A 12,251-nucleotide genomic window follows, 5' to 3' on the forward strand; every position below is an offset into this window, starting at 1 on the left:
TCAACTATGGGTAGCATCGCAGGTACTAGAATGGTATAGTCAGATAGTACAGTCTTGATATAGTCAGATAGTACAGTGTTGATTGACTAAAATCAGCTCATCTTTCTACTTGCCTAACTAATTTACTTCCTTTCATCTGTATTCTAAGTAATATAATCACAAGCTTTCTTTCACTGATGAACATGATTGTCTTGAGTCACAAATGCTCAAAGGAAAAATCAATGTTATTTTGATCCCCCTAACTGAGCACAGGTAATGGCAGTTAATTTCTCCTTCAGTTATTCAACCTCGCTTTCAAGTTGGAATACCATCCAATTGGCACTTACAATGTTAAATCAGTGTTATTGCTGTGCCAAAATAAACTTAAGACATGTAGCACACCAGGCTAACAATTACTTTCTCAAGAGTAGAAAGTTCATTTTTTTTAAAAAAAAGGTCCCATTCACTTTGCAAACTGTACCAACACGTTTTTATTGCTTTCCACCCCCACCCCATTAAAAGTACCTCTAATTATAAAATGGTAGCATTATAGGGAGCTACACTATAGAAAACCACACAGCCATTCACAATTTTTAAAATTTATACAAATAAAAAGACAGTACAGTAATTAAAAGCCAATTTAAAAAAAGACAACATATAAATTAACTGGATACACAGATTGTTGCTAAGATTACTAAAATATTTTGTCTATTCGGAAAGCACTGGAAATTGATAGGAATATTAGACAATCATTTCACCAGCAGAGGTCACTGTCTACCATAAAAATTACAGCATTGTTTTTACAGGCGCACAGTGGAGATGACCAATTCTGAAGCACATTCAAACAAGTCCATCAGCAAAAGTGTTGCAGATTATGTTGTTCAAAGGCAATGTCTGACTTTTTTTTTTCATATTGAGTGTATGAAATACCCCTAGTTTCTTCCCCAGTTGCTACTGGTCTCCTAGGACTAACTTAATTGCACCTGAGTGATCAGGCATCGAGTTCCCCAGCCTCACTAGAGACCATTTACTACCTAAGTATTTATTAGACCACTAGTGGATCTCCCATGGAATACAATCTGCCATTGTACATGTGGAGTCAAAACCAAGTGTATTCTTAGGTGAAGCGAGGTTAGAGGGTGAGGGTGTGCAGACATAAATCAGTCCCCATTCTAAGTCATACATTCTGTTCTTATTTTCATATTAAATTCAATATCCACATTTGTAGTGGAAACTGCCTGTGTAAACTTGTTATGCTGTAATTACACCCTCCTGCCAGTGGTGGTGCAGAAATTATGCAGGCTGGATGGGGGTGGGGGAGGGATTTAGGGTGGAACCCATTTTCACAGGTCATTCACCCCTTTCTGGCCACATTCAAAAATTCTGACAGAGTGGGTAGAGGCACCTCATCTGCTCACAACCTCCGCCCCCCGCTTCACCAGTCATGCATCGCAGTAAAAGGCATGACTGGGAGAAAGACTTTGCACGTGGGAAATCCCACCAGTTTCACTCAGTGTATGGCCGTGTCTTCAAGTGAACCTACAATGCTATTTCCAGAGGGATCAAATGCCATTAGAAAAGCGCAATGACAGAGGAGCGGCTACCTCCCCATCCCCGTGACAAATGAGGGACACCCACGGAGCGCTGTAAATGGCATGAGCAGCTGCCCCTTTTATGGGAGTGACCCCACCTTGGGACTGGGAAAGCATATGCAGATTGGGAGACAGAGGTCCCACCCAGCTGCATATCTGGCAGTACATTGGCACAACTGCAATTTCCAGGCACAGATAGCTACCTGAAGAATGGCAAGGATATTTATGTATTTTTTTTAAAACTTTGCATTACTGCAAAAGTTGTTGGATATATTTTCGAGCAATAGCACCTTTGTTGGGGTGCATTTTCATCTTCACTGCCTTGGTGGTAGTCTGGTTGGAGACATTACCCACCCTTCATAGAACCCACCTGATTTTCATTTATTGAGTTCAGTAAAATTTCTATAAAGGCCACCTGATCCACTTCTCCAGATTACTGCCCTAGCAGAGATGAGGAGAATGTAGGATACTTTGACGGACATCAATAGTCAGAGGTTGATATTTTCCTTTTATGAAAGAATATGTTATGAAAGAATATGTTGAGAATTAGCAATGTTTGTTGAATTATTTCCAAATGATGCACCAGAACTAATATGCAGCTCCAACACTGCATCTATACTTTGACACGGGAATAGTGATGTAAAATAAACTTCCTGAATGCCTCACTGCAAGTCCAGTGAAATCATGATGGAATTATTGCTGTTGCTAGCTGCAAATTTTATTCATCAGATTTCTGCTCCAATTCCTAGAATGTATAAGGCAGAAATGATAGGCTGCAAACAGCTGCAAATGCATGTGGCTGCACTATTAATTGAAATAAGTGAGAAGCAAAGTTTTGTTGATTTGATTATGTCACCAACATACTTCAAAACATATGCCAGGCAGCAGTTTGGGATCCATTCAGTTAATTGCTTTCCTTTGCAAATGGCTACATTAGTTCTTGCAGGAGCTAATTGAAAATGGCTTGAACATAAGCACCAGCTTTGCAACCCAGAAGTAGATCAATATTAGCATTACTGATCTCACTTAATCCATCACAAGATAATTAAGGATAAGGAGGCCTCTCAGCCCATCTTGCTTCGTTCATCTCTAACCCACCCACCCCACCCCCTTCCATTATAGCATTCAATTGATTGCAGGGTTTTCACCCCTACTCCTCTACCTTGAATTCCATTCCACATGTTGATGTGAGAAAAACTTCCTGATATCAGTCCTGAATTTGCCTTTCACTAGCTTGGAACCTGTGTTTCCTTGATTTTTTCACATTTACTTTTGCTACAATGTTAAATATCTTTTATAAGATCTTATTTGAAATGAGCAAAATATTTTGACATCCTTTAATAGAGAATGATGAGTTATTAGGGGTAATGGTGATCCTGCCCTTTGATGTAAAATGTTTAAATTTATGAGCTGGTTGTTATTGCTCATCACATCATTGACATGGGTCAGTTAATTTCTTTACTAAATTATAATGCTTAATTGAGTTTAAAAAAATACAATAGCAGAGAGGATATTAATTTTATGAGATCAAAGAAGAAAGTTGTTCAAAGTATTATGAATTTTCAAAATGAAGCTACATCTGGTTTTGAAAAAGAGCAACCTGGAAAAGTTCCCCCTCCCCAACAAATAAATAAATCAGTTTTGTTTTCACATTCAAGTTTGCATTAATCCATACCCACAACTCCACACTAAGGAGAATGTAAAACCCAAATATTCAAGGAAAGTAGTCTTTCCCCTTGTGTATCTGGGCTGTAATCTATTAGCAATCCTTCTGCTGCTGTCAAGTCTGTGAAACTGGAACATTGTTTGAGATTGACAGTTAATGTAATTATAAATTTATTGACTTAACACAGGTTGTTCTACTCTAAACTATTAGCTCTCCGGATAGGCACAACCTATTCAATTTATAATGTGTAGGAGTTGACACTGAGGAGTGCACTGTATACATAGTATGAGTTATTACCTTTTACTTAGTGTGTAGTATAAATAACTTCTCAACCATCCCCAGTCTCACGGTGTTAAATCTACAACCCACAATTAAATCCTTAATAGATGGGAGTTTCAACCTATTTTAAGGTGTTACTCCTCTTGGGTATAAACATCAAGACATGGCGCCTTTAAAATGTATCCAGAACCTTTACATATACCCAGGGATATTTCCATGAAATTCTAGTATTGCAAACCTATCATATGTGTAAATCACAAAGCTTTGATATATGCATCTGGATATCAGGACACCATTTCCTGTTCCAGCATGCTTTCTAAGAGAAAAAAATGATCTGAAAACTTTGCAGAAAATTAACCAAGTCTTGTACGTTTCAGCTCACTTCAGTGTCAGTGTGAACACCCCCGGTTTCAAAGTAGTTCTTAGCCAGATTCAGATTGCTGTGACAGGCTGGGGTATGAAGGAAAGTTGGAACTTAATTAAAGCTTCCACTGACAACACCAATCTTACTGTTGGAGCAGGATACATGTATACAGCTTACACTATTAGAAAAAAAGTATTGACTCTCTCATTTCAAACAAGATTCATTCATTTTGGTTTAAAAATTAAGCCTATTTTGATGTATTTCACTCCTAAAAATAAACATCGCTCCATGTATTTAAGTGGGTTTATGATCTGTCACTTCTTTTGATCATAACTTTCGCTGCTAACATTTCCATGATGTTGGTAGCTTTAAGAATTATTACACCCCCTCAAACACTGGGCTGAAAGATATTTTCAATTGTTGATTGAAGGTAGTAGAGCTGATTAAGGATATGGTGGTATGATGCCATATTGACAAAACGACTGGCATTGGGGGCGGGCGGGGGTGCTGTATAAATTGCAGTATTTAGCTAACAAGCAACAAAATAATACAAAAACATGGGGTAAAATCAAGCAGTGATTTCAAACAGGTCAGTCAGTGCCTGTTTAAATTAGCAGATAGAAGAATTTCATACAAACAGCACAATTTTGCCCCAATGAAGTTGTTGCTTGAAAATTGAACGCCCCAAATTTTCAAGCGAACTAAAGCACAAGCATACAAAATGGACCATTTTAAGAATGAAGGCAAAATGTTGACATGTCAGACATTGTCTTAAAATAATATTTTAGTGGTTTAAAGTCAGAAAAAGTCCATAAATTGGGTTGTGATTTTAAAACAGGCCAATATATGTATAGCGATGCTTACGTTATCATGTGTGTATCCTTACTGATTTGACAGATTATAAAGATTTACATTGAGAAAAAAAAACTTGCACCAGAGCGGTCACAGTGACTGATAGCTGGCAATTAAACTGTTAAACTATCCTCCCCATCATCCTCTAGGGCTTAATCCATGTGATAGTTCATTAAATGTTAGGCTTGAAGATTAACTTCTCGATTTCATTTTCATCTTGATCGTCTTCCACGCTTCCTTTCCAAGCCGCAATGTTGATTTATTTATTTTATGTTGTTCAGTTCTGTAAATTCCGCCTTCCCTTTTGACCCGCCAGGCTCAGAGGTGAACTTGACACATAGCGCCAAGGAATCCTGGTGATTTTCAGATCACTTGATTTAAAGCTTTATTGACACAGTCTTCAGTGTAAAGGTCCTTCCTTGACATGTTGTTACGATGCATCTTTTGGCTCTGGGCTCTCTGTTGATTCCAGTGGCACCTCTGTTGATGGTGTTGGAGTTCCTTCTGCTCCTTCTTTATTCATAATAGAACAGTAAGGAAAATGAAAATTAGTACTTTTAGTGCTTGCTAAACTGAAATTTAGATCTGAAGAATGAGCCCTTTATTGTTGATCCCTTACAGAACAGACTTAGACAACATATATGTAGCCTGTGGATAACACAGTTTTACAGGTCCCTATAAGTTTCCTATTTTTAAGTCAGTTTAAAAGTTACCATTACTTCATCTCCATGTTTGTTTCATCTTCTTAGCAAATAACACAGTACATGTTGTACCAGCTAAGAAATTACAAAACCAATCTCATCCTATCAAATCTCCATAATGATTTACCCAACAAAAAGCCCTCTATAATCTGTCTGTTAGCAAAGGTCAGAAACACAGAATCAAGTAATTACCTAAATATTATGGGCATGAATGATATTCATGCATTTCTAAATGGAATACCATTAACTATAGCACTTGTTACATTTCTAGCATCTAATTTCTGTTGCTTTTGTGATGTCTTATAACGTTTTAAAAAGACATTTCCACTCCAGTTATCACGTTCTTTTCCTGAGGCACTGACTCTTGCTGTGATTCAGTTCCACAGGTTGGTCAGTACCTCACCTCTCTAATCATTCTTGGTTGTGTGAGCCTAGACTGAGTGTGTTGGCAGGCTATTCAACTGTAATACACATCAAAGCTGAGCCCAATCTTTGCTTTACCCAACATGCACATGTTAACCCTTTTCAGCAAGAATCACTGGATAGTGACCAGGAGCAGGAACCCTGGCCGACTTTTCCTTCCTCAATCCAGGAGTATGGCTCGTCAGGCTTGTTGAACCTAATGGTCTTTGCCTTCACCAATTGAGCCATCAGGAAAGCTGTCTTGTAACTCTTAAGCAAATAAAGAAACCAATAAATATAGACTATAAAAAGGCCAACTGGAATAATGTGATTCTACTTGGGTTGGAGTATCAATCGCCTATGGTACAGACTTACAGTTCACCTGGAGGCCTGTTCTGTAAGAGATATTTTTGAAACAAGATGCAGGAGAGTTAATAAGGGATACAGTTGTCAGTGAAATGACACTTGTAAAGAAATTCCAGGCATTAAAAATTAAGTTGGTCATGTTTAAAATCTCTTTCTATTTCATTAATTCTTAGTGATTTTTAAAAAAAAACAATACAAGCCATAGCCATGGTTAAGCATGTAAAAATGTGGATCAAAAATACGATCGTTCATTTCAACCAATACATTAACATCCAGGGCATTTATGAACTGTTTATCTGGGTCATTGATTTGGATTGTACAATTGAAAAGTCTCCACTGATTGCTATGTTATAAACAGTGTGACGGGGCAGATTCTGCCCAGTGTGTGCGCACACATGCTGTGATTGGCTTCACTATGCTATATAATTATTTGTAATCGCTTCTACATGGCGGAATGATGATTCACTATGATGAAGTTCAAATACCGGAGAACAGATGTCAGAAGTTAGAAAGTTTGGGGCAGAAGGGAAGTCAGGCAGAACATTTTAACCCAAAGAGCATAGAATTGTGGAATAGGCTTCCAAGAAAGGCCACTGAATCAAACAGAATAGGTTCAAGAGACAATTAGGGATTGGGGGATATTGTGAAAAGTTGGGTAGGTGTGGATAATCTTAAAAAAAAGGGCCAGGCTAATGGACGTTTCCTGTTCCTAAATATTCTTACATTTTTACCTTTCCAACACTTTTCGTGCATCTTTAAAACTGAGCTAAATCTTTCTGCACTGTGTGAAATTGCATTTAAGCCATTTGTTTTAAAGAAGGATAACCAATAGCATCCGGCATATTACAATAAATGTAACATAAAAGCAAACTTTCTGTACGTCACAAAGACCAGAAAGTATCTACTAGGTTAGCTGATCTCAACCACGGCAGCAGTTTAGAAATTGCAATTGGCTTCTGAGCCTTTGATGAAGAATGCAGGGGAAAGGGATTCATTTGATAACTCTTTCAAAGAGCCGGCACAGGCACGATGGACCAGACGGCCTCCTTCTGTGCAGTATCGTTCTATAATGGGAAAAATTAGCTAAGATACCCAATCTAGATAGCTACGTAGTGACTCCTGCTGAAACATGTTGCGGGTGGGCATCTGTGGAGGACAGAAACGGACACAGGTGTGATACTAGTCTTAGCTCATACATGAAAAATAGCCAGTTGGCCAAGTACCAGAGGATGCAGAGTGTCCTTGAAACTAAATCTCAAGAGTCAGTGCTATCAGGAGAGATGGGGAAAAAAATTAGAATAAACTAAGTAGTAATACCATCTTTAATCACTGGGGTGCACTGCTGCTAAAGAAAAGGTGCTTGTAAGAACAGTTAATGTCATTGAAATGAGTAGAGAACAACAATTCATAGATGAAGCAAACTTATTTTGCTGCTTCTTGCACCTAAGTGCAGTGGCCTGTAAAACTATTCTATTTGAGATGGAACTATTCAATTTTAACCATGAAATTTTTATTTCAATTAGTAATTTGTTGCTTTTTATTTGGAAATAACTGCTGCATTACCAAAATTTTATTCATACAAAAAAAACTTCAAGTGCGCATGAAACAGGAACAGTGTCCATAGCTACACAAATTCCTCTCAAAAAGCACATACAATGACTAGACACAAGTAAGTCATACCTGCATTTATGGATAGTTCTGCCAGCTTCATGGGAAGTTCTGATGGACTGACCCCAGCAGGCGAGCCCAGAATGTCAGGCAAAGCATTTCTTCGGCCTGTCCGTCCCGACGTAGCGAAGTCCAGCACGGGCTCCACCTCAGTCATTGCAACACAATGTCCTTACACCACCTGAAAGGATATGACAAAGCAACGTGAGTACTTCAACAACATGCACTTATATAGAGCCTTTAACATCATAAAACATTCCAAAAAGCACTTCACAGAGGCAAAAATAACCAGATACTTAAGTGGTGGTAAAAGGATAATGATAAATACAAGATCAAAGAAATAAGTTTTTAAAGGAGGCTTTTGAAAGTGGAAGGGTTTAGGAGAGTGCTGCAGAAGGCTCCGCCATTGAAGGTGGAGCAGAAGGAAGGAAGATGTGAAGGAGGCCAGAGTCTGAGGAGAAGGGGGCACAAACTGAAACAAAGGACTGAATTAGAAATCTAGACCAACAGCCACAGGATACTAGATTCACCATCTGTTCAACAAGTACAACTGATTCACATTGAATCCACAGCCACATAACTGAGCCACGAATGCTTTTAAACAAGCACTTTAAATGGCATTGTTGCTACTGTACAATTGTAAGGAAACTCGATTCCTTCTGTCAAAACAAGGCACAATGACATCACTGAAACAATGACAGTATCAATGTGGTGGCTGCACCTGACTTCATTGACATGTACAGCTCATAGAGGGGGTTTCTCTTCCCAAAACAGCAACAATCTTCCTTTAATGAATTGGAAGGTTCCAATTTGGGATTATGCAAATAGTTTCAATTGAACAGGTTCCTTTGAGGACGTATGTTTTCAAATCTATTAGCTGAGTTCAAAATACCTGAAATTAGAGATTCCATCCTGTTTCAAGTAAACCAATATATATTTCAGTGTTTGCTTTTTATTTTAACAATCACACCATCTCTTATTCTCATCCTTTTCCAGGACTTCAACACTGAAATTCTTGACCTCCATCAATTTTCCCTTCCTTCTACAATCTACAGGCTTTAAAAACCCAATCTTAGAATTATCTACCTCAGCATCTAGTTTATTCTTTTCGGCTCCAGTGGTGTCCTACACTAAGTGTTTTCATCTAGATTTCTTTATTTTTAAAAAAGTGTTTGATACACTAGATCTGTGAGACCAGGTCACTGTAAATAAACTTCTGTATCAGGCCTCCCGCTATATGAGCTGGTCAGATGGGAATTCAATTATTCACTTCACTTAAATTTGTCAATTAGTCATGGGTAGTGTTAGTATGACTATTCACTAAGACGCCTGATTATTGCACGCACTTCTGTTTCCAATTGCTTAGCTGGACGGTCAGTGGGAAACACCAAGCTCAGGCATAGCAAGGCATTTCCTCAGAAGGAGGAAGGGCAATCTGGAACTGGAAAGTGAAGGATTCTGGGCTGATTTTGTGCACCTTCTAGCACCCGGCTCCAGAGAGATATTGGTAAAGGCCTGACAGCTGGTAATTTGTTTACTGTCCCAAGCTCAAATGTGTGGCACTCCAGTAGTTTTAGAGGAAGGCAGTTTCAGCTGCATTGATTCATCAATTATTTTAACCTCAAAAACATTTTTTTTTAAAAAGAGTAAAGTGGCACAGTCAACAGGGGTATAATTGCATGGGCCATGAAGTGAAGGGGTTTTATCCATACACTCAACACAATTCATAACCTTAGCCACACTTGCTGTCTGGTGTGGTGAGGTGCTGAGTGAATCTCTCCATCAGACATCTCTCCAGAGAGGTGGGAAAGGAAAACCCAGATAGAGCATGCTCCCCAGGTTGTTCACGTACCTCTAGTGGCTTGCTGAAGAATGGTATCAGTGGAGGCCTGCCCTGTCAGGTGTTGGAAGTGCATTGCTCAGGGGACCACAGGGCAGAAAAAAATGAAAATAAATTGGAGGTGACGTGCTCTCGATTAAAGTTGGAGAATACATTTTATTTAAATCTAAAATAGCCACTTAAGATCACAGTTTGGAGCAGGACAAATCCAATCCGGCCAATTACCGCCCCAGTCTACTCTCAATCATCAGCAAAGTGATGGAAGGTGTCGTCGACAGTGCAATCAAGCGGCACCTACTCACCGATAACCTGCTCACCGATGCTCAGTTTGGGTTCCGCCAGGACCACTCGGCTCCAGACCTCATTACAGCCTTGGTCCAAACATGGACAAAAGAGCTGAATTCCAGAGGTGAGGTGAGAGTGACTGCCCTTGACATCAAGGCAGCATTTGACAGAGTGTGATACCAAGAAGCCCTAGTGAAATTAAAGTCAGTGGGAATCAGGGGGAAAACTCTCCAGTGGCTGGAGTCATACCCAGCACAAAGGAAGATGGTAGTGGTTGTTGGAGGCCAATCATCTCAGCCCCAGGACATTGCTGCAGGAATTCCTCAGGGCAGTATCCTAGGCCCAACCATCTTCAGCTGCTACATCAATGACCTTCCCTCCATCATAAGGTCAGAAATGGGGATGTTTGCTGATGATGGCACAGTGTTCAGTTCCATTCGCAACCCCTCAGATAATGAAGCAGTCCGTGCCCACGTGCAGCAAGACCTGGACAACCTAAGTGGCAAGTAACATTCGTGCCAGACAATGACCATCTCCAACAAGAGAAAATCTAACCACCTCCCCTTGACATTCAACAGCATTACCATCGCCGAATCCCCCACCATCTATATCCTGAGGGTCACCATTGACCAGAAAGTTAACTGGACTAGCCATATAAATACTGTGGCTACAAGAGGAGGTCAGAGGCTCGGTATTCTGTGGCGTGTGACTCACCTCCTGACTCCCCAAAGCCTTTCCACCATCTACAAGGCACAAGTCAGGAGTGTGATGGAATACTCTCCACTGGCCTGGATGAGTGCAGCTCCAACACCACTCAGGAAGCTCAACACCATCCAGGACAAAGCAGCCCGCTTGATTGGCACCCCATCCACCACCCTAAACATTCACTCTCTTCACCACCGGCGCACTGTGGCTTCAGTGTGTACCATCCACAGGATGCACTGCAGCAACTCGCCAAGGCTTCTTCGACAGCACCTCCCAAACCCTCGACCTCTACCACCTAGAAGGACAAGAGCAGCCGGCACATGGGAACACCACCACCTAGAAGGACATTTCCACACCGTTCACCTGAGGAAGGAGGAAGCCTCCGAAAGCTTGTGGGATTAAAAATAAAATTGTTGGACTATAACTTGGTGTTGTAAAATTGTTTACAATAGAAGGACAAGAGCAGCCGGCACAAGGGAACACCACCACCTGCATGTTCCCCTCCAAGTCACACACCATCCCGACTTGGAAATATATCGCCGTTCCTCCATCGTCGCTGGGTCAAAATCCTGGAACTCCCTAGCTAACAGCACTGTGGGAGAACCTTCACCTCACGGCCTGCAGCGGTTCAAGAAGGCGGCTCACCACCACCTTCTCAAGGGCAATTAAGGATGGGCAATAAATGCTGGCCTTGCCAGCGACGCCCACATCCCATGAACGAATAAAGAAAAATTGCTAATGCTAAACAGTATAAGGGAGCTGTATTGATATCAGTAGGTATAGTCATTAACCCAAGGTGCTTCAGCAATCATCTGTTTAATCAGGTTTCTTGTGTAGCGTCAAGTAGCAGGACTCCCAATTCAATGCCTCAGATGATGTTAACACACTTTAAATAAAATTAATCAGAAAATCTACATTAATAGCCAAAAAGGTCATTAAGAGCAATCAATGCTTTGACAGTTTTATTTTGAAAAATATCATCAATGAATTTCGTTATATCCCTCTGGTGCTTTGCCCAGGCATAGTCATGCATGAGCTTCGACAGCAAAGATTCATAGAGAAATCTGAATTTGCATTGACCATTGAGCTGCGAGGATTGATTAATATTCTGGAGTTTTGATTGACTACCATTGGTGATCAGGGAATCTGATTTTTGACCTGGAGATTAAATGTGGAGTCCCTGATAGGAGAGATTGAACAGGGCTGGGTAAAGGATTGGGCTTGACAGGCACTCTTATATTCTAAGCTCTTCTAAAATGCCATTATAAAAAAATCTCACTGGGAACAGAGTTCACGCTCCCATTGGGATCTGTAGAATTGGTAGTTTCATTACATCAGAATTATCTGGCTTGTAATATAGAAATTATTGACAAACTCCTCGGAGAATCATAAAATTTACAGCATAGAAAGAGGCCACTCGGCCCACCGGGCCTGAGCAGCGTTATCTCTTCAGCGGGAACTGTCTGCTGTAATCTAATTTCCCTGTGCTTTGAAAAGAAAAGAACTTGCATTTATATAGTGTCTTTCACATCCTTGGGACTTCCCAAAGTGT

At 40.2% G+C, this 12,251-nt stretch overlaps 1 protein-coding gene across 6 annotated transcripts in view; it reads right to left on the reverse strand.

Annotated features, from left to right (window-relative positions):
• Window positions 1-452: 452 nt before the first annotated feature.
• The window catches only part of LOC137342716 (cAMP-dependent protein kinase inhibitor alpha-like), a 119,496-nt gene continuing 107,697 nt past the window's right edge, over window positions 453-12,251 (reverse strand). For 4 of the 6 annotated variants that reach the window (XM_068006855.1, XM_068006851.1, XM_068006852.1 and 1 more), the window contains 2 exons: window positions 7,882-8,050; window positions 563-5,245 (listed from right to left, as the gene is read on the reverse strand). In XM_068006855.1, coding sequence (XP_067862956.1) covers window positions 5,163-5,245; window positions 7,882-8,026 — 228 coding nt within the window. In that variant the 5' untranslated portion in view covers window positions 8,027-8,050 and the 3' untranslated portion in view covers window positions 563-5,162. Of the gene's footprint in view, window positions 5,246-7,881; window positions 8,051-12,251 lie in introns of all 6 variants that reach the window. The other 2 variants (XM_068006856.1, XM_068006857.1) reach the window with 1 other exon arrangement.

The sequence above is a fragment of the Heptranchias perlo genome, chromosome 26 (assembly GCF_035084215.1).
Source record: "Heptranchias perlo isolate sHepPer1 chromosome 26, sHepPer1.hap1, whole genome shotgun sequence".
NCBI lineage: Eukaryota > Metazoa > Chordata > Chondrichthyes > Hexanchiformes > Hexanchidae > Heptranchias > Heptranchias perlo.